Source organism: Mastigoproctus giganteus, chromosome 11 (assembly GCF_048544385.1).
Source record: "Mastigoproctus giganteus isolate SK-2022 chromosome 11, ASM4854438v1, whole genome shotgun sequence".
Taxonomy (NCBI): Eukaryota; Metazoa; Arthropoda; class Arachnida; order Uropygi; family Thelyphonidae; genus Mastigoproctus; species Mastigoproctus giganteus.
Window position 1 is genome coordinate 86,349,399 of NC_143585.1, and position 26,378 is coordinate 86,375,776.

Consider the following 26,378-nt stretch of genomic DNA (forward strand, 5'->3'; position numbering starts at 1 on the left):
CTCAGGGCATTCTGATGCAGCTGCAGCCAAGTAGCAACAACAATTTAAAAAAATAAATAAATAAAAACTAAAATAATGGCTCACATTATTTTGATCTTAAGGAGACTATAGCCTCTACTTGGGAATGTCCCTGATCTCAGACATTCAGTGCCAGGGATGCTCCAGATAGGAGGGTTGCCAGCTATAGGGGCTCTCCTCCAGAAACTTAACTCTGATTGCATCAGCCTTTAAGCAAAAAAACGAAACATGCTTCTAGCGCTAATTATCAATCTCATTCTCAGCATTGGGAGTAAATATCATCCTTCGACCATGGCGATCAAATGCCTCATTAGGATATCTTTCCACTGATTATCGTAGTGTTATTTTTAAAAGCTCATCTATATATCTCTGTAGTTTCAGATCGTAATTTTCTAGTTGTTGTGCATTATTAAGATACATTAATACGAATGTTTCATTAACACTGTTTCATAATCTAATAAATGGTTTTTAGATTTGTAGTAGTTTTTGTATTTGTTTCTTTCACCAGCAGGTGACTCTGGGGGTCATCTTTGAAATACTGTATGAAAATTTTTGAAACTAATTACTTTTTAAACTATAAAAACCTGTAGAAAGAGAGCAAATTTATTTTTCAATGGAAAAGTATTTACGTTAAAAGCTTCGAGTTTTTTCCTCTTCATGCAAAATACAGTTTCACATTTTCACAATATGTGCAATCACATTCTGCATCTAGAAATAAGAAAAGTTAAAGGATTCATTTACACGTTGGAATAAAAATATATCAATTTTAACATTCCAATATATAAAGAGCTATAAGGATGTATTTTTAAATATTTCAAATCATAAAAGCATGCAGAAGTCAGAAGGTTCCCTTACATCTGAAGTTGTTGTTCTTTTAATGGAATGTATTCTACTGATACTATGTAAGAGGCTAAATTGTGCCTTCCACTAGAAGGGTCCAACCAGGGTTGAATCCGGGGGGGGGGGTGAGTTTTACTCCTTGTGGAATGCAATTCCCTCCCCCGGCAAAAAAAAATAGTAATTTTTATTTTAATATTCGTTCAACGACCTTGGACGTTGAAATTTTCGCCACATTTTTTGTTTAATTTAAATTGAAAAATTCTTCTTAATAATGTGCTCTTTAGGGGACATATTATCACTTTACACAATGTTGTAATTAAAAAACACGAATTCAATAAATTTATATCAAATAAACACAACACAAAAAATCGCATCAACTAAGTGTGGTACTCGTTAGGGTACACGGCGAAAATAAATCACTAAAATTCAAAAGACACGAAAGTTTCAAAATAGTTAAATCGGCAATATATTCCGGCTGCACAAATTGTAACTAAAAGCCAATATTTCAAGTGTCAGCATTTTCGTTTTATGGTTTTCAGGTTCCCTTTATTTTCACACAAACCATCTCTTGATAGTGTTTCACACAAACGGTGTGACTAGTTCCTTGTTTGTATATCTCAAACAAGACAACAACTGGATCGCAGGCCGAGAATTGGTTCCTCTGTGACGGATGCTATTGTAATTAGAAGGTGTCCCCCGGCTTTCAGAGTGAGGGCTAAACGATGTCTGAGCAGAGAGAGAGAGGAGTCTACTGCAGCCACTATTTCAACCGTTGACAGTTTCGCTTTATGGTTTTCAGATTCCCTTTATTTGTTTTTTTTTTTTTTTTTTTTTCACATCAAGAGTCTACTTGTGGATAATTCTTCCTTTTGTATACCACAAACAAGACAGTTTGGTCGTAGCCTATAACCAATACATTTTATAATGTTTTTTATTATACTGTATCTGTACTGTAATGTTGCAAGATTGCATGAAGATAAGCTTATGAGCTTCTTTTCATGCTTATAAGCTTATGAAATGAGTAATCGTAAAAATTAATTAATAAATGAAGTGATTGATACATATGCAAAGAAAAAGCAAAGAATAAGATTATTATAATACTTGCATGCTTAATTATAAATTGTATGCTTTTTTGCGAATTTTAATCGGTGATTTTCATATTATTAAACTGTGATTATTGGCAGTAATGTGGTTTTTGTGAACTGACTATTAGTATTTAGATCTTAAAAAATAAATAATTTAAATAAATAAATAATTTAAATAAATAAATAATTTAAATAAATAATTAAATTTAATAAATTAATTAAATAATTAATTTCCTTTTGTTCCCTATTTTGTTTTCTCATATTCTCTTATTATAATATGCTTAAATATAGGTAGTTCTCGATTTTACGAGTTAATTCGTTCCTAGCGCGTGCTCGTAAAGCGGGAATTTGTTTCCCATAGACATAAGGTTAAAAATAGGGGTTACGTTCTCAACAATGAAATTAGTTAGCTAATTAGTTTATGTTTAAACAATGATTGATATATCGAAAGAAATGAAAACGCAGCCTGTAAAATCAAGTCAAGCAAATTATAATAATAGAGAAATTATTTACGACTTACAAATGTTAAAGAATGTTTATTCTTCATCATCATCATCGACTAAATGCACACTCGTTGATCACTAATTATTGGCTCGGCACTCGTTGGTTTGTTGCACAAGGAGTCGTCTTCTTCAGAAATGCTTGAAGAGGCGTTTGTTTCCAAGATAATCTTCTCTTTTACGATTGCGTGCATAAGCATTTTTTTAACGGCACACACAAATTGCAAGGTGCCTCCGTAGCCAGGTGGGCAGGAGCAGCACTGCGTAGCACACGCTTCTTGATGACCGGGATTCGAGCCCGTGACCACCAAATACGGAGGATGCGGAAAGGTCAGGGAATGACCACCGCATATCCCCGGAGAAATATGGCCTTACTTGCTAATGCTCCTAAAAACCAAATAACAAACAAACAAATTGCAACTAACACGATTCGCTTGGAGTAACAAGTTTAAGAAGCTTAAAAAAAAAGGAATGGAGAGAAGATTCTGAAAATTGATTTATGTTTTTTATACGATTGAAGATTTCAGTAAAGGGGAAACACATTTCAACATCGTAAAAACCACACAACTCCAGCTATCGGTATTTTCGCAAATGCAAGAAGATCGCGTTTACTACCCGTTTATCACAGAGTAATAAGATTTACTATTCTGTGCCGTTTATAATTGCTTGCAGTAACAGAAAAGCCCAAGAAACCGGAAAGTGCAAATTGTTTTTATTGTTTTATGGTCCAGAAATGTGCTTTAGAAAAATATCACAAAGGCTTTTAAAATTGATTCTTATAACGGAACATATGATAACGATGAAGGTGTAGTGCATTTTAATGATTTGAATTGGTAACTAATACAATTTACAAGCCATGCTCACGACCTTTTATATGGCCTTAAGATCACGCTCGTGACCTTAAAAATGACATTTTAGATATAAATAGCTTAGTTATACAACGAAAATTTAAACTTCCGAGATCTTGAAACGAATTATCAAAAAACAATGTGTTATTGGGTTCACATTACGATATTTTAACGATACGATGGTGTCTCTGGAACTTATTAATATCGTAAAGCGGGTAAACTGCATTGTATAGCTACGCACGTGGTTTGAAATGCGGTATTTATGAATGTTTAACATTCATTTTTTGCAATTAATGTTCATATTTTCGATTTTGTTGATTCTTGATACTTGGGAAAACAAAACTCGTAAACCCGGGAACTCGTAAAGCGAGAACTGCCTGTGTACAGATTTGTTTGCAACATATACATACAGTATGTTTTAAATATTAAATAATAATAAAAAATAAACACATATACTACATGTACCCCGCAGAAGTTTACATTCTTTCCCCCCAAGTGCATGTACCCTCGAAGTTTACGTCCCCCCCCCCCTAGTGCAAACACTTTGAATTCAACACTGGGTGCAACCTAAGGGTGTTTTCCTCCTGGCTACGACAGCTACTATAATCCTCTCACACCGGGACTGAGTTAGGATCCCGTCAATAACCCAAGGAATTTTTATCAGCTCTTTTCACAACTTGGCTGAGTCAGTCGGTCTCGGACAAGAATTCATGGTTTTTTTCTCCATCCTGGAAACTTTTGCCCAGAAAAATAGAAATCAACTAATGAATATACACAATTATAAAGTATCCTGATGCCTCATAGCCTTCGTTGCTTTGGCGCTTAATACACACCTAACTATTGGACATAGACATGGATATGTGTTGTAGCCTATGGCGGCACCTAAAAGTTAATTCAAATCCACCGTGGTACTCTGTGATAATTCACATCTCTGTAAAACTCAGGAATGAATTTAATGCTATGTTTGTGTCGTGTGTGTTGTTTAGCTATTACTGGCCACTTTACTACTAGGAAGGAGCGAACTCCGAGAAGCTGCTTCCTAGTACCAGTCCATGCCACAAGGAGATAGGTCACACATATGCAATTGTTGCCTCATAGCGTTGGTTGCTTTGCTGCTTAAAACATATACTTAACCTAAGAGACATATTTATCTGCTGAAGGATATGCCCTCGTGAGTAGCACAGTTGATAGGATCGCCGTCCTCCCCACACCAGGTGGAAAAGACCTGAGTTCGAGTACCCCTGATGATGTGAGGAATTTTTATGAGTCTTTTTCACAACGTGGCTGAGCTAGTCGGTCTCAGGCGAGGATAGCGTGGTTTTTTCTATAACTCGGGTTTTTCATCCAGCAAACAGAAAATCGACCTCAGAACACACACAATATACACGGAGCAATATGGCCTTAGTTGCTGAGGCTCCTAAAACGCTACAACAACAACCCAAGGATATAGCGAGATCGATGGTTTTTTTTTTTTTTTTGCCATGCCAATACTTTTAAATGCCCGGAGGTATATAATAAATTGCCAGTCCCCGATCCAAGCATCAAAAGGTCTGTGTTCTTGTTCTTTGTGCAGCTATCGACAGCTAGGCTCTAGCTGTCGATGGCTGCACAAAGGTGTGTTCGCGGTCAAGTTCTGGCTTTCATGTTTATGTTGGCCTTGCTGTTTTCATGTGCTCATGACATGATTTTCATTCAATTCCCTAGCAGGCAAAACGTTTAAAGGTTACTAAGGAAAAGTTGCTAATTTTGCTTTATAGATTTCACATTTTACTAAATATGGTTTCACATTTTACTAAATCACACTAATATACCCCGTAGCGAAAAATCATTGCCCAAGTGAGTAGTATAGTTGGTATAATCACTGTCCTCTTCGCACCGGGTGGAAAGACCTGATTTCGAATTCCGTCAATGACGCGAGGAATTATTATGAGTCTTTTTTCCCAACGTGGCTGAGTTAGTTGGTCTAAGGCGAGGGCATCGTGGTTTTCTTTATCAGAAACTCGGGTTTTCCCCCCAGCAAACAGCAAATCGACCGCAGAACACATGCAACTTACAGAAATACAAGGGCGCAATATGGCCTAAGTTGATGATGCGCCTAAAACCTTACAAAAGGCAACTGAAAAATCGTTATAAATTTAGTATTGCTTGAGCTTGACTTACAGACTTATGGAAAACTTCGTTGAGCAAAAAAAAAAAAAAAAAAAAAAAGAAGTTAATCTAAGACAACTGAAATGTGCGCAGTGGCACAGACAGTTTCTCTAGGGCCGAAGTCGTGGTGGGCCACAGGCGCGATACAATTACAGTTCAAGTTATAACAGTAATAAGGTTACAGAGGCACTGTGTACAGAGAAAAATATGTGCGCCATTGTTTCAGGCTACCTAAATTTAACATTGCCAGTTTCCTGATCTTATGAAAGTATGATTATCAGTCCAACCAACTAATGCGAGACAAAAGAAAATACCAAGAAGCAAAATTTCATATGATACAGACAGTGGCGGATTACCCATTAAGGCAATGAGGCACGTGCCTAGGGGCCCCTAAGCCAAGACATTTTCCTATAGTGTTCTAAAATAGATTAATGTTTTCAGTAAATATCATAAAAATCTTGATTAATTTAAGCGAAAATTTAAGCAAAAAATTCAAAAGTGCAAAATTTCATTTATTTGCCACCTAACTTTTATTTATTTATTATTATTATTATTTTTTTTTGGGGGACCCCAAATATAATTTGCCTAGGGGCCTCAACTATCCTTAATCCGCCACTGGATACAGAATTGTTATGCAGACTCCATCGCATACTCTTCAAGGAGGTTTGACTGATGTGCCTTTTCACAAGAAAGTATACAAACGTATAAATGTATTTTTTATCTGCTCGTGTGTACAAATGTTTACCACATATAACAAAATTAGAACCATAATCAGAAACGGAAGAATTTAAAAATACGAGATTTTGTAGATTTTGAAGAGGAGATGTACACACACACACACACAGTACAAAAAAAAAAGAAAAAAAAGTGACAGCTATATACTCATTCTTTCCATGTTTTCGAACACTAATAATCATATCGTTTATTAGCATATTGATAGGAAAATCTGCTGACCTAAAGAAAGGCCTGGAATGGCCGAGTGGTCAGAGTAAGCGTGCACTAGCACACACGTTCGATTTGACCGTGTGTGGCTTTTTCACGAGGTTCAGGCTCACGTGACTGCTAAAAATGGCTAATGATTGCATTTATTGTTAAAATAATTAGTTGTAAACTCCTCTGGTCTATATAGTCATGGTCACCACGTGCGGGTGGCAATTATGAATCGCACAAAGGGAGCTAATCAAGGGGGAGGTTATTCGGAGTTTATTATTATTATTATTATTATTCATACTGTATAAGGAAGCCTGGGGCGTTTGCTGCACCAGCCAAAAGTAGAAGGGAATCACCAAGAAAGAGAAGAATGATGATATCCAGCTCAGGACCCTGGGTGTGCCAAGCCAGATCACCAGATGTGAGCCCCTGGGGTACAATTTTCAAAAATAAGAAAACAGACTGATTATTCTAGATTTTGTTTGTACGTTGCTATAATAAATAGTTTAAATAGTCTGCGCGTGTAGCGCAGTGGTATCGTCACCGTCCTCCTCACACCACATGGAAAAGGTTTGAGTACCGGCGATGACGCGAGGAACTTTACTGGGCTTTTTTTCACTCCGTGGCTGAGTTAGTCGGTCTCAGGCGTAGACAGCAAGGTTTCCCCCCATCCCAGAAACTGCGTTTTTTTTTCAGAAAAACAGGCAAATCGACCAGAGAACACACACGCAGTTTATAGACCCAATACATGCTGATATATGAAATAACATTCCGGGTGACCAAAATATAATTGTTTTTTGTTTTGTTTGTACGTTGCTGTAAACATTACTAAAAAGTTACCAGCCCATTACATTATCATTTAAAATTTGTTTAAATTTATTGAACATAGAATGATAAACACTCTGTTAAAAGACAATTTTTTGTTATAACGTGTTAGAATATAGCTGTAGTTTTTTACGAGTAATTCTAAAATGCATTTTGTTATGAGTTTTTTTATTATTATTACAAAATATATTAAAATAACTGTTTATTATTTTGTAATGGTACACAAAGGTTCCTCATAATCACTGGAAGTTCCTGGGAAATGGCCTCACCTAAACGAACAAAACTTAACAGCTGAAACCAGAAGTACTGGAATCTAAGTTTAAATGCTTGATGGTGTAGCATTAGTGATTTAAAAAGTTCTGAAAAGTTACTGGGGAAACTGGACACAGTTTTTTGTGTCCAGTCCATGTTTCCAAAAGTATTTGCTAATGGTCAAGTTGTCAAAAAATATCCTCTTGTGTAAGGTTCGATGGAAGAGAGGTGCAACAGCCAAAGAACACTTTAGTAACAATGATTATAAAGAGTAACCTTATTTTATTTACTTACTACCAAAAATGTATTTAAAGTGCTGGAGGGCGCATAATGTCCCTTTCCGAAAAAATAGTGCTGGATAACTCTCACTTGGTCTTGCCCAAACCGACTTTATCGTATTCTCAAAAATTAATTAAAAAAAAAAAACCTCATTAAAATCCATTTTGAATCAGTTGTCAAAGTAATGTTTCAACACTACTGAAAGGACGCCAGAAGAAATTTTCAGCAAGGGTTCTGAGATAATATAATTTGGTCACCAGTGCGCGTATATTACCCTATCGAATCCATATGATACACTGTCCATTATTATCTGTGGTTCCGGTTTATCGACTTTCTTAAGTCATCAGTTACGATGAAGATGAGAACTCCTCTCGCCACAGGGTAGTCAGAGTTCACGTTGCATACGTCTGAATAAAACAAATGTTTTTCCAGACAGATTTTTGTGGGTTTAAATCAGAAGGAGATTACTTATATGCTGTTTCTTTTTATAGAATAAGTCTCGTTGCAGACCTCGTTATAGTTCTCTCATATTTAGTGATAACAATCAGATTTTAAAAAAATATCAAAAAGGTTGTATTAAGGATGTGAAGGTAGTAGAGCGAAGCCGATTTAATGAAACTACGTTACCATGTTAAAAAACTGTCATTCAAAGTTCTGCGTAGATATAACCACGAACGAGTACCTCGTCTCTGCCTAATCCCCATGTAATTTAACTGAAATACAGGTGTGATATTTCTCACGGAAGCGAGAACAATAAAAAGCTACTACATTCACCTCTGTAGACATAAGTAAAAGCGTGTGGCTGCAGAAAAGATTGCTTTCTTTGTTGGGTATTATTTTATCCATAGAATAAATAACTTTTTGCTACCTCTTTTCTCCCAATTACTAATTATTCCTTTAATTGCTCGTTATCGCCGGACAATATAAGTGGACTTAATTAGTGCTGTGCTCCCTTTTAGAGAACTATTTGATACTATCTTCACACGTCGAGGTAGTATTCAATGTAATCGAAAATTAAAAGCTGCAGTGCGAAGTGTTTGGTAATAAATCTGCTTCTAGGTGCATGTAAGTGAAAATTCATTGTTTTAATGTTTGATGAGAATCACTGCAGAGCTATTTATATTTTATACTGTGTAGCCAGAGTGCACAATGAACTAAGTTAGCAAAAACTTGAGCATTTATTTTATTAATTACTAAGATTCATTGATCAGATCACGGATGATTATGGGCAAACATTTTTGACATTATACTATATAGAGGAAGACCAAAAGTCACATTGTGTTATGCAATCAGACTAAACCACTGAATCATTTTTAGGATCATGGATTCTGATTTCTCACGTGAGTTATGCATCCTTTATATGGCAGCACAGAGCTGTCTCCTGTTATGCATATTAAGTGGCAATATTCTCGTTATTTTGGTCATTTCTCGCAATTCACAACTACATACCTACCCAAATGTATTCATCTTCAGTCTGTCTGCAGCTGGTGTGATATCAGGCATCTCCTCGGCATTTACTATACTTGCTCTTTCCACTTGGGAGCAGCAGTGGCATCAAAAATTATGTCAAGTCAGGACAGGAATTCAGATAACATGGTGGACAGCTGCAATTCATAGTATGCTCGCTATCACTGTAGACCGGTTCATCGCTATTGTTTATCCATTTCATTATTCAAAGATAATGACAAAACGGAAAGTGACAATAGGAATGAGTGTCCTTTGGCTATACAGTCTTTGTCTCGGATTAAGTGCTTTAGTTAGATACGAAACGAAAAGAAGAAAAAGCAGAGACTGTCAACTAAACTTGTCCAGGGTGCACCTGATGTACTTTGCTGTGAATTTCTTGTTTATTTTTGGGTTCATAATTTGTTGTTACGTAAGGATTTTCATCGTAGCTCATCAACAGTCGAGACGTCGACCGAATATCAACCAGTCTTTATATTCTGTTCACAGACATTCAAAATATTTACGAGCTATATTTATTGTAGTAAGCATGCTGTTTGTTTGCTGGTTACCTTTCATCTTGGTCGTCATTGTAGAGATTCTTCAGGAGGAATCGACGCAAAACCGAAGAACATTATTTGACGTTGCTTTCTTCTTGTCTAATTTTAGTTGTGCAATAAATCCAGTACTTTATTCATGGAGAAACAAAGATTTCATTTCGGCATTCAGAAGAATGATGGGAAGAACAAGGAATCAATGTTCATCAACAGTTAGTAGCGTAGAGAGTGTAATGTAGTTATATGTTTGTGTGTGGCAGTGTCTGTTAATTATTGATATATGTTAGCATTACCATTAGCATTATTAGGGCACATGATGCAAGAAAGCAAGCTTATATAGCATCAGCCAAAAAAAAAAAAAAAAAAAATCCCTTTCCACTTCACTCATCCATTTATTCCAAATGTTTGTCTAGTTGTGCCGCCTTGAACTTATTTAAGTTGCTGATCTCCACTACAACAGATGGAAGTTTGTTCCAACTATCAACTACCCGCTGGCTAAAGGCGAATTTCAGCACATCTAATCTACAATTGTCTTTCCTCAATTTGAATTTATGCACCCTCAGGTGAGTAATCTGAGCACGAGGAAGAATCCCATTAGCATTGAGCTTGCTCAATCCATTCAAGGCTTTATACACCTCAATTAGATCACCTCGCAGGTGCCTAGTCTCCAGAAGCTGCAATTTGCAGAACTTAAGCCTTTCTTGGTAACACCAACCCTTTGTTTCACTCATCAATTTCGTTGCCCTTCTCTGTACTCGTTCCAGCAGCTCTACATCTTTCCATTGCCTATTTCTAACCATTGCCTTATACAAGGGGACAGTCACTTCCCCTTATCGTTTGTAATAATATATGTTCATGTATTATTATAAAGGCAGATCTAGGGGAAGGAGATTAATGATAAGTGTTTCCCAAAACTACTTAAGGAGAAGCTTGTACTGCTTCTCCTTAATTTCTTATTCCCAACTAAAAAAAACACAAAACTTCCAAGAACATAAAGGACGCAGATTATTCTAAAATTATTGTTGTGTTTTTAGAAGTTTAGAACATTTTGTTCACAGTATGTATGTGCATCGCCTGATTTTAGAAGTATAGTGTTCTGATATTTCAGTAAAAGCTACATTATTTAAGCAAAATTTTGTACCCTGAGACTCAGGATGTAGAAGATTAATATTTATGTATTCGAAATATTCTAAACTGATATTAGTTTTGATTAGGTTAAAGTGGGTTAAAGAAGATGGCGGACTATTAGATACAAAATAAATCATAAAAAATTGAATACTGTATAATTTTTATGAATAATTTCTTACCGATTTAACCAGAAGGGGGAAGGGATGCTGTTGGTCTTCATTAAGCACTGTGTTACAAGAGAAAAAGAAAGAGTAAGCAGTAGAGTAATGAAGACACGAAAGAAGTTTTGTAAAGAGGGGGAAAAAATTAGAGAGGCTGGAAAACGGTTTAATATACTGTATTCTACCCTAGAATAATAACTAAAACGAAAAGTTAGTAGATCTGTAGGTATACTAACTTTTCGTTTGCAAAACTGTCTCTATAGAAAAATAATAAGCTAAGGAGTAGCACTTTGAATTTATCCGGGATTTCTATTCTGAACAACGTGTGATTCGGTCTGTGAAGAAGCGCGCACGCGTTGTGCAGGCATAACAATAACAAGGTATAACATCCAAATCTCTCTCTCTCTCTCTCTCTCTCTCTCTCTCATCAACTTTGTTTCTCAACTACCCAATCTCGTCTATTACTGTACCAAGTTTTAATTTAAGATTGTCATACGCCTGTACATAGTAAACATAAATGAGTATCAGTCGTGCTATGATTATCTACAAAAGAGATCTTCAAATACATAGCACAGTCAGAAGTAACAAGGTCCTGACCCACAAGGAACTCGCACTTGGCATTTTCAGTTTGAGGCATCAATTCCTGTGCCACGATACCCTTGGAAATAGTTACAATTTTATGCAAGTAAGGCTTAGGTCCTTAGGCTCTTGCTTAAGGTCTCGCCATTTCTTTAGTGAGGATTAAAATCTATAATTACATATTTTTGGTGATCTCTACATGATCTGGGATTAGAGCGTTATCATGACTAAATCCTTACACCTGCTTGGAAGCCTAGTATTAAACGTAAGTTAAGGTACAAAATTAATTTCTGAAATTTACTGAGAACTTTTTGGAAGTGGGTATAATTAAATATTACAGGTAAAAATTCCACAAACTAGTAACGATTTAACAACTGAATGAAATCAAGAAATGCTAAACTTAATATTAGCCTATCTGCTAGGAGCTATAACCACGAACTATAGTAAGAGCAGCTTATAATGACTATCCTCGCAGGAGTACAAGTCGAATAGGGTTATAAGTTATAACTGAATAGCACAACCTTTTCTAAAATATCAAAAACTCCTTCCATATAAAAATAAATTGCTGTACAGATATCAGTATCATTAGAAATTGTATAAATAAATTATAGGATATTGTGTAAATGAATGTACTTTTTATCGCGACTGAAATTTCAAAAATACAAGAATAATTTTATACTCTTCTTGACCGTGAAGTTATTCCTACACTTTTAGAAGTTTGCTATTTCACCCTCCTGTTTCGAAAATTTTTTCAAAAGGTAGGGATTATACGTGGTCACGATCGCAGTATTTTCTGTAGTGGGGAAATAAAGCAATGTTTCGGCAATTCATTGAGCTGTAATCATTATGTAGCAGTAAAAAAAAATCCACTCATTTTTATCATAAGGACTGGGGGGACTGTAAACCCCCTTTAGCCTTTATCTAGGATCACCACAAATTATTTGATTACAATAATTTGTAATTAAATAAACAATCTTTTTATCGTTTAGTTTTACTTCCCATATGTCTTCGTTATACTGCATTACTGTTTCACTTTTTATTCTCTCACATTTTTGTTTAATATTCAGCCTGATAGGGTATCACTTCGCGAACACATAACACATATAACCATAGAGACTTTAACCATACGGATTATCAATGTTCATTCTCATCATACAAATTTCATTAGTTACACTAAAAAAAAAAAAAATAATAATGATAATAAATAAATAATTACTCACCTATTCATTAAATAATATTGTCTCAATCGAAATAATGGAAACTAATTTAAACGAATGGAAACAATTTTACATTGTATTACCGGTTATGCAACGTAAAATTGTGTAAAATTTTTGTGAGAATGTAATTATTATTTGTCGAGAGTTTAATATTTTTGATGTGTAAACATTGGCGGCGCCTAATAAATTTCAGATGGTAGTAAAATCAATGTCACGATTTTGCGACGCGGAAATGACGTCATTTCCGTTTCATAACACAAAAGCGGAGTCAGCAGAGGAGATCGCGCAACGAATCATGGGAGGTGATCGTGGATGTGCTCAGAGCTGGCATAAACCAGCTGGTGGCGGAAAAGCGTTTATGATTCGGGACATACCACTTAGGTGGCTTTGGGCTAACCACTGCGTGGCAGAAACCTTTTGGTAACCAGAGAAATGGATAGTTTGAGGGCAGTGATCTTGGATGTGCTCAGAGCCGGCATGAACCAGCTGGTTGCAGAAAAAACGTGGGAAAGGCAAAAAGAATGGTTGGGAGAGGAAATCGCCCAAAGGATCATGAGCGGTGACCTTGGATGTGCTCAGAGCTGACATAAACAAGCTGGTTGCGGAAAAACGTTTATGTTTCGGGGCATACCACTTAGGTGGCTTTGGGCTAACCATTGCCACCCGTGGCAGAAACCTTTTGGTAACCAGAGAAATGGATAGCTTGAGGGCAGTGATCTTGGATGTGCTTATAGCTGGCATAAACCAGCTCTGAGCACATCCAAAATCATTACATGAGCTTCAGCCTTACCAGTTGAAGGGCATGCAATGTAGACATTACAGTACCCGTCTGTATTACTGAAGCGGTTGTATATTTCCATCAAGAGGCGAATCATAAACGTTTTTCTGCAAGATAACAGACTCCAAATGACATGTATGAGTAGAATATTTTGCTTGTCATTGGCATTCTCATTAAGTTGCAGAAGTCCTCGTTGGTCATCAAGTTTTTGCGTTTCTTTGCAATTGCGCTGAGTCGGCTGAGCGTGGCGAGCTTTAGATCCTCATTCATATCACTGTTTGGATGATTGCAAAAGTTTTGAAAGGGGTCGTCTTCTCGCAGTCGCGTTACAAGGCTATGCAGGTCATTACCGCATGGTTCGTCACGATCAACGTTGTCGTTATCTTGACACATCGTCTTATATATTTCAATCGTTTTGCAAATGTCCAAGTCCGATTCATAAAATTTACGATTTAGCAGGAGCTCTTCATTGTCGTCGTAGATCTTGACATATTTCATCTTTGACAGTATCGCTGTTTCCTCATTGCAAAATGAAATGTGCAGCGTCACCATCTCGCGCTTGTACTCATTGAGATCCTGAGCCAAGCCATAGTTTCGATTATGCGTGGATACTGTTGTTTCTTGCAGATCTCGTAGCGCTGCACGTGTAATTTGCAACAAAGCTTGACAGAGTAACATAATAGTATGATTGTAACAATACAAATACTTGTATTGTTGCAATACAAGTATTTGTATTGTTATTGGAAGAGATTAGGCCAATAGGCCTAATCTCTTCCAAATTGATTCAGTAGAGTAAGCAGCGGGCGTGTGTATCATATTTATCACTAACATTGATTCGGTAGAGTAAGCAGCGGGCGTGAGCATGAATTAAATCGTTCATGATTTCGGTTCTAGTTGTTCGAAATTTAGTAAGTGTCGTCAAAGATAAAACATCTTTCGTGCGTACAGGGTACACACGCGATTTTTTTTTTTTTTTTGTTTTGGTTGAGACAGTATTACTTAATAAATGATTATGCAACCCGAAACTCGAGGCCTGTTCTCCAATTACTCATCTAATTTATTTTATAGGTCATATCTAAATTCCTGGATCGATTCTCAAGTTTATTAAAAAATGAAATACTAATATAATAAAGACAATTTTATTTAACACAAACACTTGATTTTTATAGTTTTTTTTTTACATGTCCTCTAGGGGTGTTCTTGGAGGTGGGGAGGTTTTAGTCCCATTGGGTACGCCTATGCCACTTGTCCATTCCATTTAGGTGAAACAGACGTGGGGTTTTATTTTATCCTCACATGTAAAACTTCAATGGGGTTCAGATCACAGGAATGCCGACTTTGTGAGTAATACCGAATTATATACTCGATGTATACCTATCTACAGCAATAATTCTCAACCTGGGTGAAAATCATTGCACTTTGGGATGTTGCGATTTTCTTACAGAACAGAGGTTCCGCCATTCGAAATACAGTACTTTCTTTAAACTAATGGAAATTGTTCTTCAGGCGTGCTCCAAATGCAGTGGTTTCTGTCAGGGATGCCTCGAATAACAGCTGCTATATAATGAGGTGATAGCAGATTCTTCTGGGATAGCATAAAAGTTTTGTACATGTTTTTATATTACCCCATAACCTTGTCAAGCCCCTGGCCTCCTGGATGTGGCGAGCACATTATTGTATCTTTACTGTGCAATAAAGATTTCTTCTTCTTCTCTTTAGATTTTGATTTAGTTCGAATTACCAAGTTAAATGTATTATCTATTATAATAAATTACAAATGTTATGTTATAGCATAATACATATAACTTAAACTTGATAGGGGATATGGAATTCATATAATGTAAACTTGGTAGGAGATACGAAACACAAATACCATAAGCTCAATATTGAAATATACCGGGTGGTTATTTTTGGAGGAGTATATATATATATATATATTTTTTTTTTTGTTGTTTGGTAGTTGTTGGCGCATCGGCTTCTGTGGCCATAATGCACCTCCAAGGTTTTTGCAGTACTTTGATCCAAGCCCGAGGCGGGATTCGAACCCGCGACCTTTGGGTTGCCAGGCAGGCAATTTACCCACCCGGCTAGCCCGGTCGGCTGGAGGAGTATAGTCGTAACTTCTATGCTATTCATGAGGGTCACATATGTTTAAAGATGGTTGTTACAGAAAATCAAAATGCGGACAGTTCAAAACGCCAATTACCTTAAAACATTGACATCTTAAAATGCCCATAATTCAAACCGCCCAAGTCGCTAAAATGCTCACATCTTATAATTGGTCAAGTGCCAACCGATTGCATTGTCATTACATAAAACAGGCGTGTTAAGAGCTTCGTAAAAAAAATTATTTTCTGGAGGAGTTTGATCAAGAGTTTTCACGAGCTGAAAAATTATCCAAATTTTCGTGATCTAAATTTGAATGTATTATCAACCGAATATATTTTATTATATGAGAACCAAAATAGTTCTTCTACCCTAATTTTGACAGAATCAATCGGTTTTGATTTCTTGAGAAAACAACACCAAACACTGCGGTGTGCAATGTTTGTTGTTTTCTCACGAATTCAAGTGTTATTTGCCTGCGTGATGTCTTATAAGTCGTAAGCAATCGATATTTTTCCTCATGCGCTATTTTTTTTTTTTTTTTTTTTTTTGTTTACGGTAAGGTATAAGGATTTTACAGATTTCACAGTACGTACTGATTTTTTTTTGTAATGCTGAACAATTACTTTTGAGGACTTTAAAATGTGAATAGTTATATGATTTTTACTAAAGATGACAAATAAATATTATATGTTATTGTTGTTAATGCAAATCTTTATTGTATATTTGTTAGTTATGTAAGTGCCATATAGCAGGACCACGACAAATAACATTTCAATGTTGTGTTCAGAGCAGGACCAAAATGTTCTTTTCTGTCTCTATTTCTTTGTCAACCGAAGGTTTCTTCTAATAAGATAGCATAGTACACGGCTTGTGAAGTTGCGGATAACAGTAGATTTTTTTTTTTTTTTTTTTTTACTGTGGTATTATTAATACTTATATTTTAGATAACGAAAATTCGGTCGATTGGCTTTTAAATTATTATAAGTTATCGGTATTTTAAACCTATTGGCATTTTAGCCTATGCGTGTTTTCAGTGCCGTTGTGAGATATTTTTTCGTCAAATGAAGCATTTGGCGCTCTTTTTAAATTAAAATTAAATAATCCGCACGACGCGAAGCGCCCCTACCCAAATGGCGTCCTAGGCATTATTATTATTGCTCTTATATTATTTCTCCCTGATTGGGGGATTCCACTCTGTGACGGGTACTGCTACCAAGTACACAGAGTGGTTGTAATGTCTGGTATTACTGTTGGTCGAGGAAATCCCTGACTATCCTACAGGTGTTCAGGATTGCGACTTTCTGAATTTCCTTGTAGGTGTTCTCTGGGAGACCTATTGCTGCTAGGCTGCTATGTAGAGTCTTTGGTACCATACCGGTAGTTGACACGATGATAGAGATGGTTGATACTTCTTGCATATGCCACATCTCCTTGACCTCATGTCTCAAGTTCGTGTACTTCCTAATTTTTTCCTCATGGGTTTTCTGGACATTGCTAGTGTTGAGCACCGCTATGTCAATCAGGTAGGTAACCTTTTCCACTTTGTCCACAAGGGTTATGTCCGGTCTGTTGTGCGGGATGGTCTTATCCGTTATTATGGCGCGGTCCCAGTACAGCTTGTGGGTTCGGGTTTCTAGTACTGCCTGGGGTTCGTACTTGTAGTATGGTACACTTTCTTTGGTCAAATGGTATTTCCTCGCTAGCTTCTGATGTATTATTCTGGCTACCTGGTCGTGTATATGAGTGTACTCAGTCTGGGTGATCACCTTTCCCCACGGTGATGTGTTGGATAGTTTCTGAGGCCAGGTGGCATCGTTGACATGTGTCATCTGACATTCCGGACTCCATTACGATGTATTTTCTATAGTTTCTGGTGTTGATTACCTGGTCTTGGATGGCCAGCATGAATCCTTCAGTCTCGGGGAAAGCGTCCCGCTTGTGAGCCATGCATTGGAAGCAATGTTATCGATGTGATCTTGATGGAGGTCATTGTAGTGTCTGCCATGGAGTGTCTTCTTTGCCCATCTTTCTAACTTCGTTTCTTGTACCGTCTGGGCGGGAGGGGGTTCCTCGCTTAGGTTGAGTGGGGTATACCACTTATCTATCTTCCTTATGGCCTGGTGGAGTGGTGCTGTGTTGGTCTCGAAGTAATCCTTTAGGTTAACTATCGCTGTTTTCTGTTGCTCTATCAGGCCCCTTCTTCCCGCTTTCCGAGCTATTGTTAGTCTCTCCACTGCTGACTTCAGGTGTTGTTGGCGGCTCTTGGTCATCATTATCCTTCTGCCTGACGTAGCCCAGTGGTCAGGAGAGAGAGTGCATAGCACGCGTTCCTTGAGTGGACCGGGGTTCAAGCCCGTGAGAGAGAGTGCATAGCTCAGGAGAGAGAGTGCATAGCACGCGTTCCTTGAGTGGACCGGGGTTCAAGCCCGTGACTACTAAATACTATAAATATTTGTATTGACGATTTATTGTAAACTCTACTGACTTGGTTGTCGTGCCGGAGTATAAACAGAAAATTTATTTTATTTATTTATTATTAGCCATATTGTGCAAGGAAACCTGAGGCTTATGCTGCACCAGGCAAAAAAAAAAAAAACTCCCGAGTTACCCTGAGAGAGAGCGAGAGAAGTAGAAAGGGAATCACCAAGAAAGAGAAGAATGATGATATCCAGCTCAGGACCCTGGGTGTGCCAGGCCCATACTCACCAGATGTGAGCCCCCGGGGTTATTTTGCCTGGTGCCTACCATACCACGACGGCACTGTGCGTTTGACTATTTGACATTTTAATCATGTTGGCATTTCAATACTTTCAGCGTTTAACGTTATCGGAATTTGACTCGCTCTGCGTTTTGACCAGCGGTGTGCAATTTTATAATTCGTGACGCATTATAAAAGATATTTATATATATTATTTAGGTAATACTCCAGATCTTGGGTACGAGTCCATATTTCGATTAACGGTCAGAAACAATGCAGTGTTTGACAGCTGCCACTCACTGCTTTTTCCGCTCATATGTAACACGCCAAAATCACGTGATACCGTATACCTTAGCCTAAATAAATATAAAGAGAAACTACAATACGTTATTAAAACAAGCGAAAAAAATTACAAATTTTGAAAAAATAAGTCCGTTTTTTCTTAAATCTCTTCCGAAGTTTCATAAAAATCTAATCTTTGGTTAAATTACACTGTTTTTAAATACACTGAGAACTCGTTTTCCGCTATAAAAACAGCGGTAAGGCGGGGGATAAACACCTTAACTAAGACTGCAGATAGCGCGGGCAAATGATAACTTCGCACTTCCCTTTAAACCAAACTAAATTCACATCCAATGAAACAATCAGAATCAAAAATACGCATTCACAGTAATCGCCCAATCACAGAACTCGACCGTACTAATCTCTGTTTAAGACCACGCCCACTGCGCAGAGAACACGTGTACCCAAATTCTGGAGAATAGCCATTATTTATTTATCATTGACGACATTATAAACTGACCAATGCCGTCAAACTAAGTAAATTCCAGTATTGTGGCATTCAATGTTATTATTACTAGCAGTACTCATTGCGAAAATCTTAAAAATACTACTAAAAAGGGCAGAACAGTAAAAAGTCCACTAAAAACTCACCTTTCATTTTAAAAACTGATCAGCTCTCCTGGTACCTCATCGCCATGTCTTTAATGTCCTGGTGAAACCTCTCATTCTGTTCTTCACTTACACTTCCTCAATTTTCTGCGAAAAGTCGATGTGGAAGTGTAAAAATGTACCGTGACACTCATGGTGCGGCCCAACTTCTTAAAATGTAGTACAGTCTCTATAATACTTCTTTTTTGTATTCTTGTGCCCTTCTGATAACCTTATCTTAAAACGTTGGAATGATCTGACCCGAGACATTGCTATATACAATTATCCGTGACTAAATACAGGATTAGTAAGCGAAATTTCGACTCTATCAAACGTTTGCCCTTGACTTTTATTTATAGTCATCGCAAAAGCAGCCAAATAGGAACCTGCCATCTCTTAAATCAGATGAGAATGGCAAAGTCGAATCGGATGGAGTCAAATCTACACGCGGTAAGAGTAACTGTTTTCCTTTAGCTTCTCTTGTTATTATTTCTAGATCCAAACAATTTCGATACATAACTTTGACTATAAGTCTCGTACCGTTGATCAATCCTTCTGAAATTGCCATATTACGCAGTAAAATAACAACTGCTCCTACTTTCAACTCTAAAACGTTTGGTGGTAAATCATTTAAACTGAGGCTGCCCAGGAATTCGGTTGGATATCGCAAAAGTTCTTCAGTATCTTCAGATATAATTGTACTAACACTCTTATATTGTAATGAATCACCAGGCATCATTTGTAAAATTTCTAAATTGATTCTTTCACACTTGCCATTTTTTGAAGCAAGAATAGCACTCGACGAAACGGCATTTTAAAAAGTAAGGTTGTGGCCAAAAACAAAACAAAAGGAATCAAACTGTCATGAACTATTAGATTAGGATCTAATTCAATTTCATCCAAAGTTCCAGGCACTGTGGGATATGTTCCATTTCCGATTGCAAGCAGGAAAGTAGCGGATTCTATTTCATCTTAATTAGCCCTCATGTTTTGCTGTAAATGGTGAATTTTGAAAGAATTCCACAAATGAGAATATTTTAAACAATTTCTGACTATTAGTTGATAATGATAATGGGTTCTGGATGTTTTAAACGTATTAAACGTAACGAATAGCAATTAGTGTACGAGTTCGTCTGCGCAACGTAGCGAGCGAGCAGTGCAATGGATTAGTTCTTTCTTTTAAGATAGGTAGCGCTAGTAGAGAATTGTTATTATCTTTCTATACATTAAAATAATTTTCCTCCTAGCGATATTTATTCAGCCAATGGGAGAAGAGAGATGCGGGTTAAGTGGTAATACGTAACAAATACAAAAAAACGTAACAGAAGTTTTTTTTACTGTGGTAAGACAAATTTCTGTTTAAGCGTGATCACGCGCTATGTATATCTAACATGATCACCCGGTACCATTCTTGATTTCCATATGTAACGCATTTATTTAAATAAACTAAATGCAACAAGGCATAATATTTTAAGAGTTTAAAATTCTATATCTATACGTATTATATTGGTGTAGATACACCATAGACAACTCTTAAAGAAAAACAACGATCGTAATGTTAAAGGCATCTACCGATGAAAAGCCAACTAGCTTTGAAACGTCTAGGTGGTGGCACCCACCGAGAATAAATAACAAGTGTTCTTTATTAGTGAAGCGTTACTTATTCGGGGTAGTGCAATACTTAGTAACTCGTGAAGGATGAGCACAATATGAGATACAGATGAAATGCCTTTCACACTACGATCGTAATTTTTCTTTAAGAGTTATCTATGGTGTATCTACACCGATATTATATAGATATAGTAACGTATTTATGTATTCATAGCTGAGGAAGAGACACACACAGAGTCGAAAACTTCTGTAAGCATTTTATTTTATTTTATCAAAAGAAGCGAGTGCAGCCCCCTAGTTATTACTATTTATTTATTTTTTAATTTTTGTTTCGTAACAAAGGACAGGATTATGCGAACGTGTAAATTATTATTAATCAGTTAAATAGTTAAAGTACAAATTGTTAATCAGAAAAAAATGTCTTATCAACATAGACAATTGCTTGCTTAATAGCTAACATCTTCTTGTGGCTCCATCTATGAAGTGAATGTTGAACTATTCTCGTTTGTACTACAAAACTGGCCCGTTCCGTAAAATAAAACTATTCGGAATTTTTAAATTTTAACAACTTTGTGCACACCTAGGAAGAAATAGCTTCAATTTGAGACTACTTCCAGTCCGATCGGTTAAGCCTATCGTTCACACTGACGGAGTAAAGAAAACGGCTTCCGTATTAAATACATGTGTATAGATTATTATGCACAAAATAAGATTTATGAAAATATTGGAAGTGCTTACATTTACGCCGCCATTTTATTGTTATGGGGAAGATAAACCAATGTTATAAAACCAAATACCCAGGGGATGAAAGTGTTGTTTGATTTTTATTTTTTATATTTATTATTTTCGCATTTTTAAATTTCTGTAAAAATTATTAAACCTTGTACAAAATTTTACATTGTATTAACAGTTATGTAACGTAAAATTTTATGATGTTTTTATGGGAATATAATTATTATTTGTCGAGTTTAATATTTTTTTGTTTCTTGTTCCTGAAGTTAGATCGCGGGCCGTATTGTACAGTTGGGGGACCTCATGTGGCCTGCGGACTGCGTTTTGCTCACCATTGGTTTTGACTATTGGCATTTTGCTTATCGATATTATGACTTTCGGCATTCTGCTATCGGTATTATGACTTGCTAATTTGTTGGCTCCCTTTGGATTTTGTTAAGCCTAAGAACAGTAAATGTCGGCAACACCTTACAGTGTTCCTCTTTCATTTTATTTTTCTTTCACAGACCAGCATTCTAAACCTTTGCTTTTATACAGGGGTGATACGCGAACTTCAGCTCCCCCCAAAAAGACTCGATTTAAACTAGGAAACAAAAACCTCAGTAATTTTCTCCAGGTCAAAGCAGCGGCTCTGATCCTTGGCCTGGGTCAGCTAGTGCTTCTATATTCCTTTTTGTATTCCTTTTACGATTCTCTATAAAACGTTCTGGAACATACTAAGAGTAAGGGACCTTTTGTCACCTTAGACCCTTTGCAAAAATGTGATTTAACAAGAACTAGTGTTGAAGTTGGGTCAGAATCGATATACTTTTGCAACACTTCGATGTCTAAATTTCGGCATACCTCTTCTGGATTTAATCTTAAATTTCTCAGCTTTAGTTTTATATCACGAAAACGATCATTATTTTTTTTCAAAAATTCTGTTTCTGTGTCCATGTCTGCATTGCCATCTTTGGTAAAGTTGTCAGTCTTTATTATGTTGTTATCACGTTCTTTACCTTTTGTAATCGTGACTGGCAATTCTTCAACACTGGTGTGATGAAGACCACTATCTAAAGATTGAGTGAATAAACTTTCGGATGAAGTGTGATGTTCATTTGTGTTACTTACTGATCTATTAGCAAAAAGCTTTTCTTCGGTTATATTTATAGATTCCAATGAAGAAAGTGGTGATATCATGTGAGGGTAATTTTTTCCTTCACTTTCTGTATACCCCTTAATATTATTCATTGGCAATGGATTCGATTCTTCTTCACCTGTACGTATTGAAATATATTCGTCATAATTATATGCATTGGTTTTACTAATCTGGTTCTTATTTGTGTTAATTTCTTCAGGATTATTGACCTCATTCACCTGATCACTGCTACCTACGCTGTCTAAAAAATTAACTGAATTTAATTTTTCACCGTCATGGTGGTTTAAACTGTCATGTATAAGTTCTGTTTTTTGTATGTTTGCAGATTTTAAAGAAGTTTTCAACTGGTTTCTTTCGGAGACAGCAATTGTAATGTTCCGCGATTCCATGCCTCTGTTACTATCAATGCCAGCAGTTGTAGATCCGATAGAATTCAACGTATATGGTCCTGTTATTCTTCCAGGGGAAAGTTCAGGTGGTATTTCATAAGTACAATACTCATCGACTGATTCGCTAATGATATAAGGCTTTCCTTCGGTAACAGCAGCAATTTGTGGATCTCCTAGCTGTTTTTCGCATTTTGTTTGCAAGCAACAATTTTTGTTTTTCAATTCAAAATTTTTGTCATTATTCATGGTTTGCTGTCCCGATAAACAAAACTCTAACAATATACCCGCTCTAAATAAGGAATACACTGTACCTAAATCCAGATCGACATCCATTCCAGGCATTATTTCATTCAGTTTAGTGTGAGAGATAAAAGCATCATTGTCATCAATAAGCAAGTCGTTATGAAGAAGATTTGTGATCATGTCACCTAAGTCAGAATCGTGCTGTTGAGACAGACTGCATATTTCTATATTGCTATTCTGGCATTCCGGAAGGGTGGAGAGGCTGTCTGGTACGTCTTTCTGACTATTTGTTGTATAAGTCTCGTCTTTGTTTGAATAAGTATTTCCCTGTTCTCTTTCTTTTGCATTATGAGGTGAAATTATGGAAACAGGCGAGATACCACTTGGTAACATATTGTTCATCAATGGCATTTTATCAATGTTGACGGGAATTTCTCTTATTCCAGAAGAATGATGAGGATAATTCTCTAAGGATTGATGAAAGGGCATAGTACGTATTCTTTTGTTAGATGTTTCAGAAACCTGTGGAATGATTTTATTCTGCAAATCTGTGTTGTTTTTGTCTCTACTTTTGTTAGAAGACTTGGTACAAAACTTTTCAGGGGAACAAGTTCTTGAAAAAATGGATACTTCTTGAATCATGGGAGACTTATCATTTTTAGAAGAAACAGTGTAGGAATTTCTTCTAGCAACTTGTTTAATGGACAGCGCCATCATGGACCTCTCTGCTTGAATAGCGGTAGGTTGGGAAGCCGATTTGATGGAAGTGGACGGACCTTTGCGTTTCAAATTATTTAATTGTTCCAAAAGACTCATTTCGGTTCCTTCAACATCAATGCTGGAGAAAGAGACCAATGCTTCATTGCTGGAAATTGTTACTTTCTCTTCCATTTTAAAGGAGGTGTGCTCTGTATAGTGTGCGTCGATCTTTTCACCTAATAAAATACAGAAAATTTTAAAAGAAAGGAGACTCTATTTGCATTTCACAAACATTGTAAAAGCCCAAATTCACTCTATTTATAAAACAAATAATTAGTAATGCGCATATATTAACACTATATATACTAACACGGAATTGAAATTTGAAACGAACGTTTGGAAAGTACTTTCAGGGCATTCAGCTGATTGAGTCAGCCAGATCTGCTTTCTAGGTCCCGAACATTTTCATGTAAGGAGGACTGGATTATAGAAATTATAATCTAGTCATTTTAATGCAGTTTAGTGTTAAAATATGTACATTTGTAATTCATGCGTATAATCCATCGCATACGAAATTTATATCAAAGAATTATGAACAGATAACGAATATCCTACCTAATTATACATAAACATATTTTCCAAGAAGTAAGCCTATAAATTAAATTATTGTACTAGGAATGACAAAACACTGATGCTTTTTTTGTATTGATTGACGCCACCGCATTGAATCGAAATTTTTGGCCCATTTACACTATTCCCTCTTCACGAGAAAAAATCCTCCACAGAAATCATAACAAATCAGCACAATGCAGTGGTAACATAATTATAGTACTAACTAAAGAAGCATATCTTCTTTAGTTAGTACTAACTAAAATTAGCACAATGCAGTGGTAACATAATTATAGTACTAACTAAAGAAGCATATCTTCTCAATGGAAGTTTTCTACGCATAACTTAGTCAACGTGGAATGATTTTCATCCAAGATATCTCACGAAACAAATGGCTCACGCCGTTGTCTTAAATTGCATTGGGACTTTTAATGATATTTTAATGATTTGACTACCATAATTTACAGATCTTAATGTAACTTTACCAGATTGGTAAAGTTACATTAAGATCTGTAAATTATACTAACTTATTGGGTTCCCTACGGGCATCAGTTTATGACCATTTACTACGACTCCAGCGCCTCCGTAGCCAGGTGGGTAGGAGTAGCAGTACGTAGCACACGCTTCTTGATTAGACCGGGGTTCGAGCCCGTAACCACCAAATACAGAGGATGCGGAAAGGTCAGGGAATGACCACCGCATATCCCCGGAGCAATATGGCCTTAGTTGCTAATGCTCCTAAAAACCAAATAACAAACAAACAAACAACAACAAACCTGATGCCGGCCACTCAACACAACAAAACAACGCACCTTCACATATACCAACACTACACACAAACGGACGGCCATGACACTTCCTCAACACAAGACGACACAGCGGTGAATGGGGGGGGGGAGAACCATAGAATGCGTAAAAAAAAAAAAAAAACTCTCTAACAATAATAATAATAAATCCTCACCAGTGAAATGTTGATCCATACGCACCAGTGATCCTAGTCCTTGCTAGCAAAACATGACCCATATTAGGCAACCACCACCACCACCTGCCTACAAGTTATGTGGAATAGTCCATTACGGATAAGTGGTCTTAATTCAGTGATCATTGAGTGTATACTCTATGTAGAATTCTATATGAGAGGAGTGAATAGAGATAGTGGAACAAGGGCTTATTTAAGGGGAAGGGGAGAAGAATAAAGCAACCCCGGCGGTGAACCCTAGTTGAAAGAGTGGGTACCAAAATTTAGTTACATATTCGAGCAAAAATTTATGTAAATATAGGGGGGGGGGAAATAAAAATTTTAAAAAGAAAAAACTTAAATGGAAAAATTAAACAATACACAGTAAAACTTGATTGATATATAATGCCATATACCTATTGTTTACCATGATAAATCACAACACATCACTGAAATACAATACTCCCAATTTCTAGGCCACAAAATGTTTCCAGCCCCCGAATCCCCAGAGAACTTATATGTATTCTAGTCCAACTTCCCCAGGAAACAACGAAGCAATCCTGAAAAAGTTAGAAATTAGTGAGAGGAAAAAAAAAAAAAAAAAGAGAGACCTAATTTTTATTTAGCTGATTTTAATAAAAATTGGGATATTGTTTGACTAATTTTTCTAAAAA

At 36.5% G+C, this 26,378-nt stretch overlaps 1 protein-coding gene across 1 annotated transcript; it reads right to left on the reverse strand.

Annotated features, from left to right (window-relative positions):
• Positions 1-19,674: 19,674 nt before the first annotated feature.
• LOC150078219 (uncharacterized) lies at positions 19,675-20,061 on the reverse strand. The gene has a single exon (XM_090384495.1). It carries the CDS (start codon positions 20,059-20,061, stop codon positions 19,675-19,677), a length of 387 nt encoding a protein of 128 aa, XP_090240621.1.
• Positions 20,062-26,378: the final 6,317 nt, after the last annotated feature.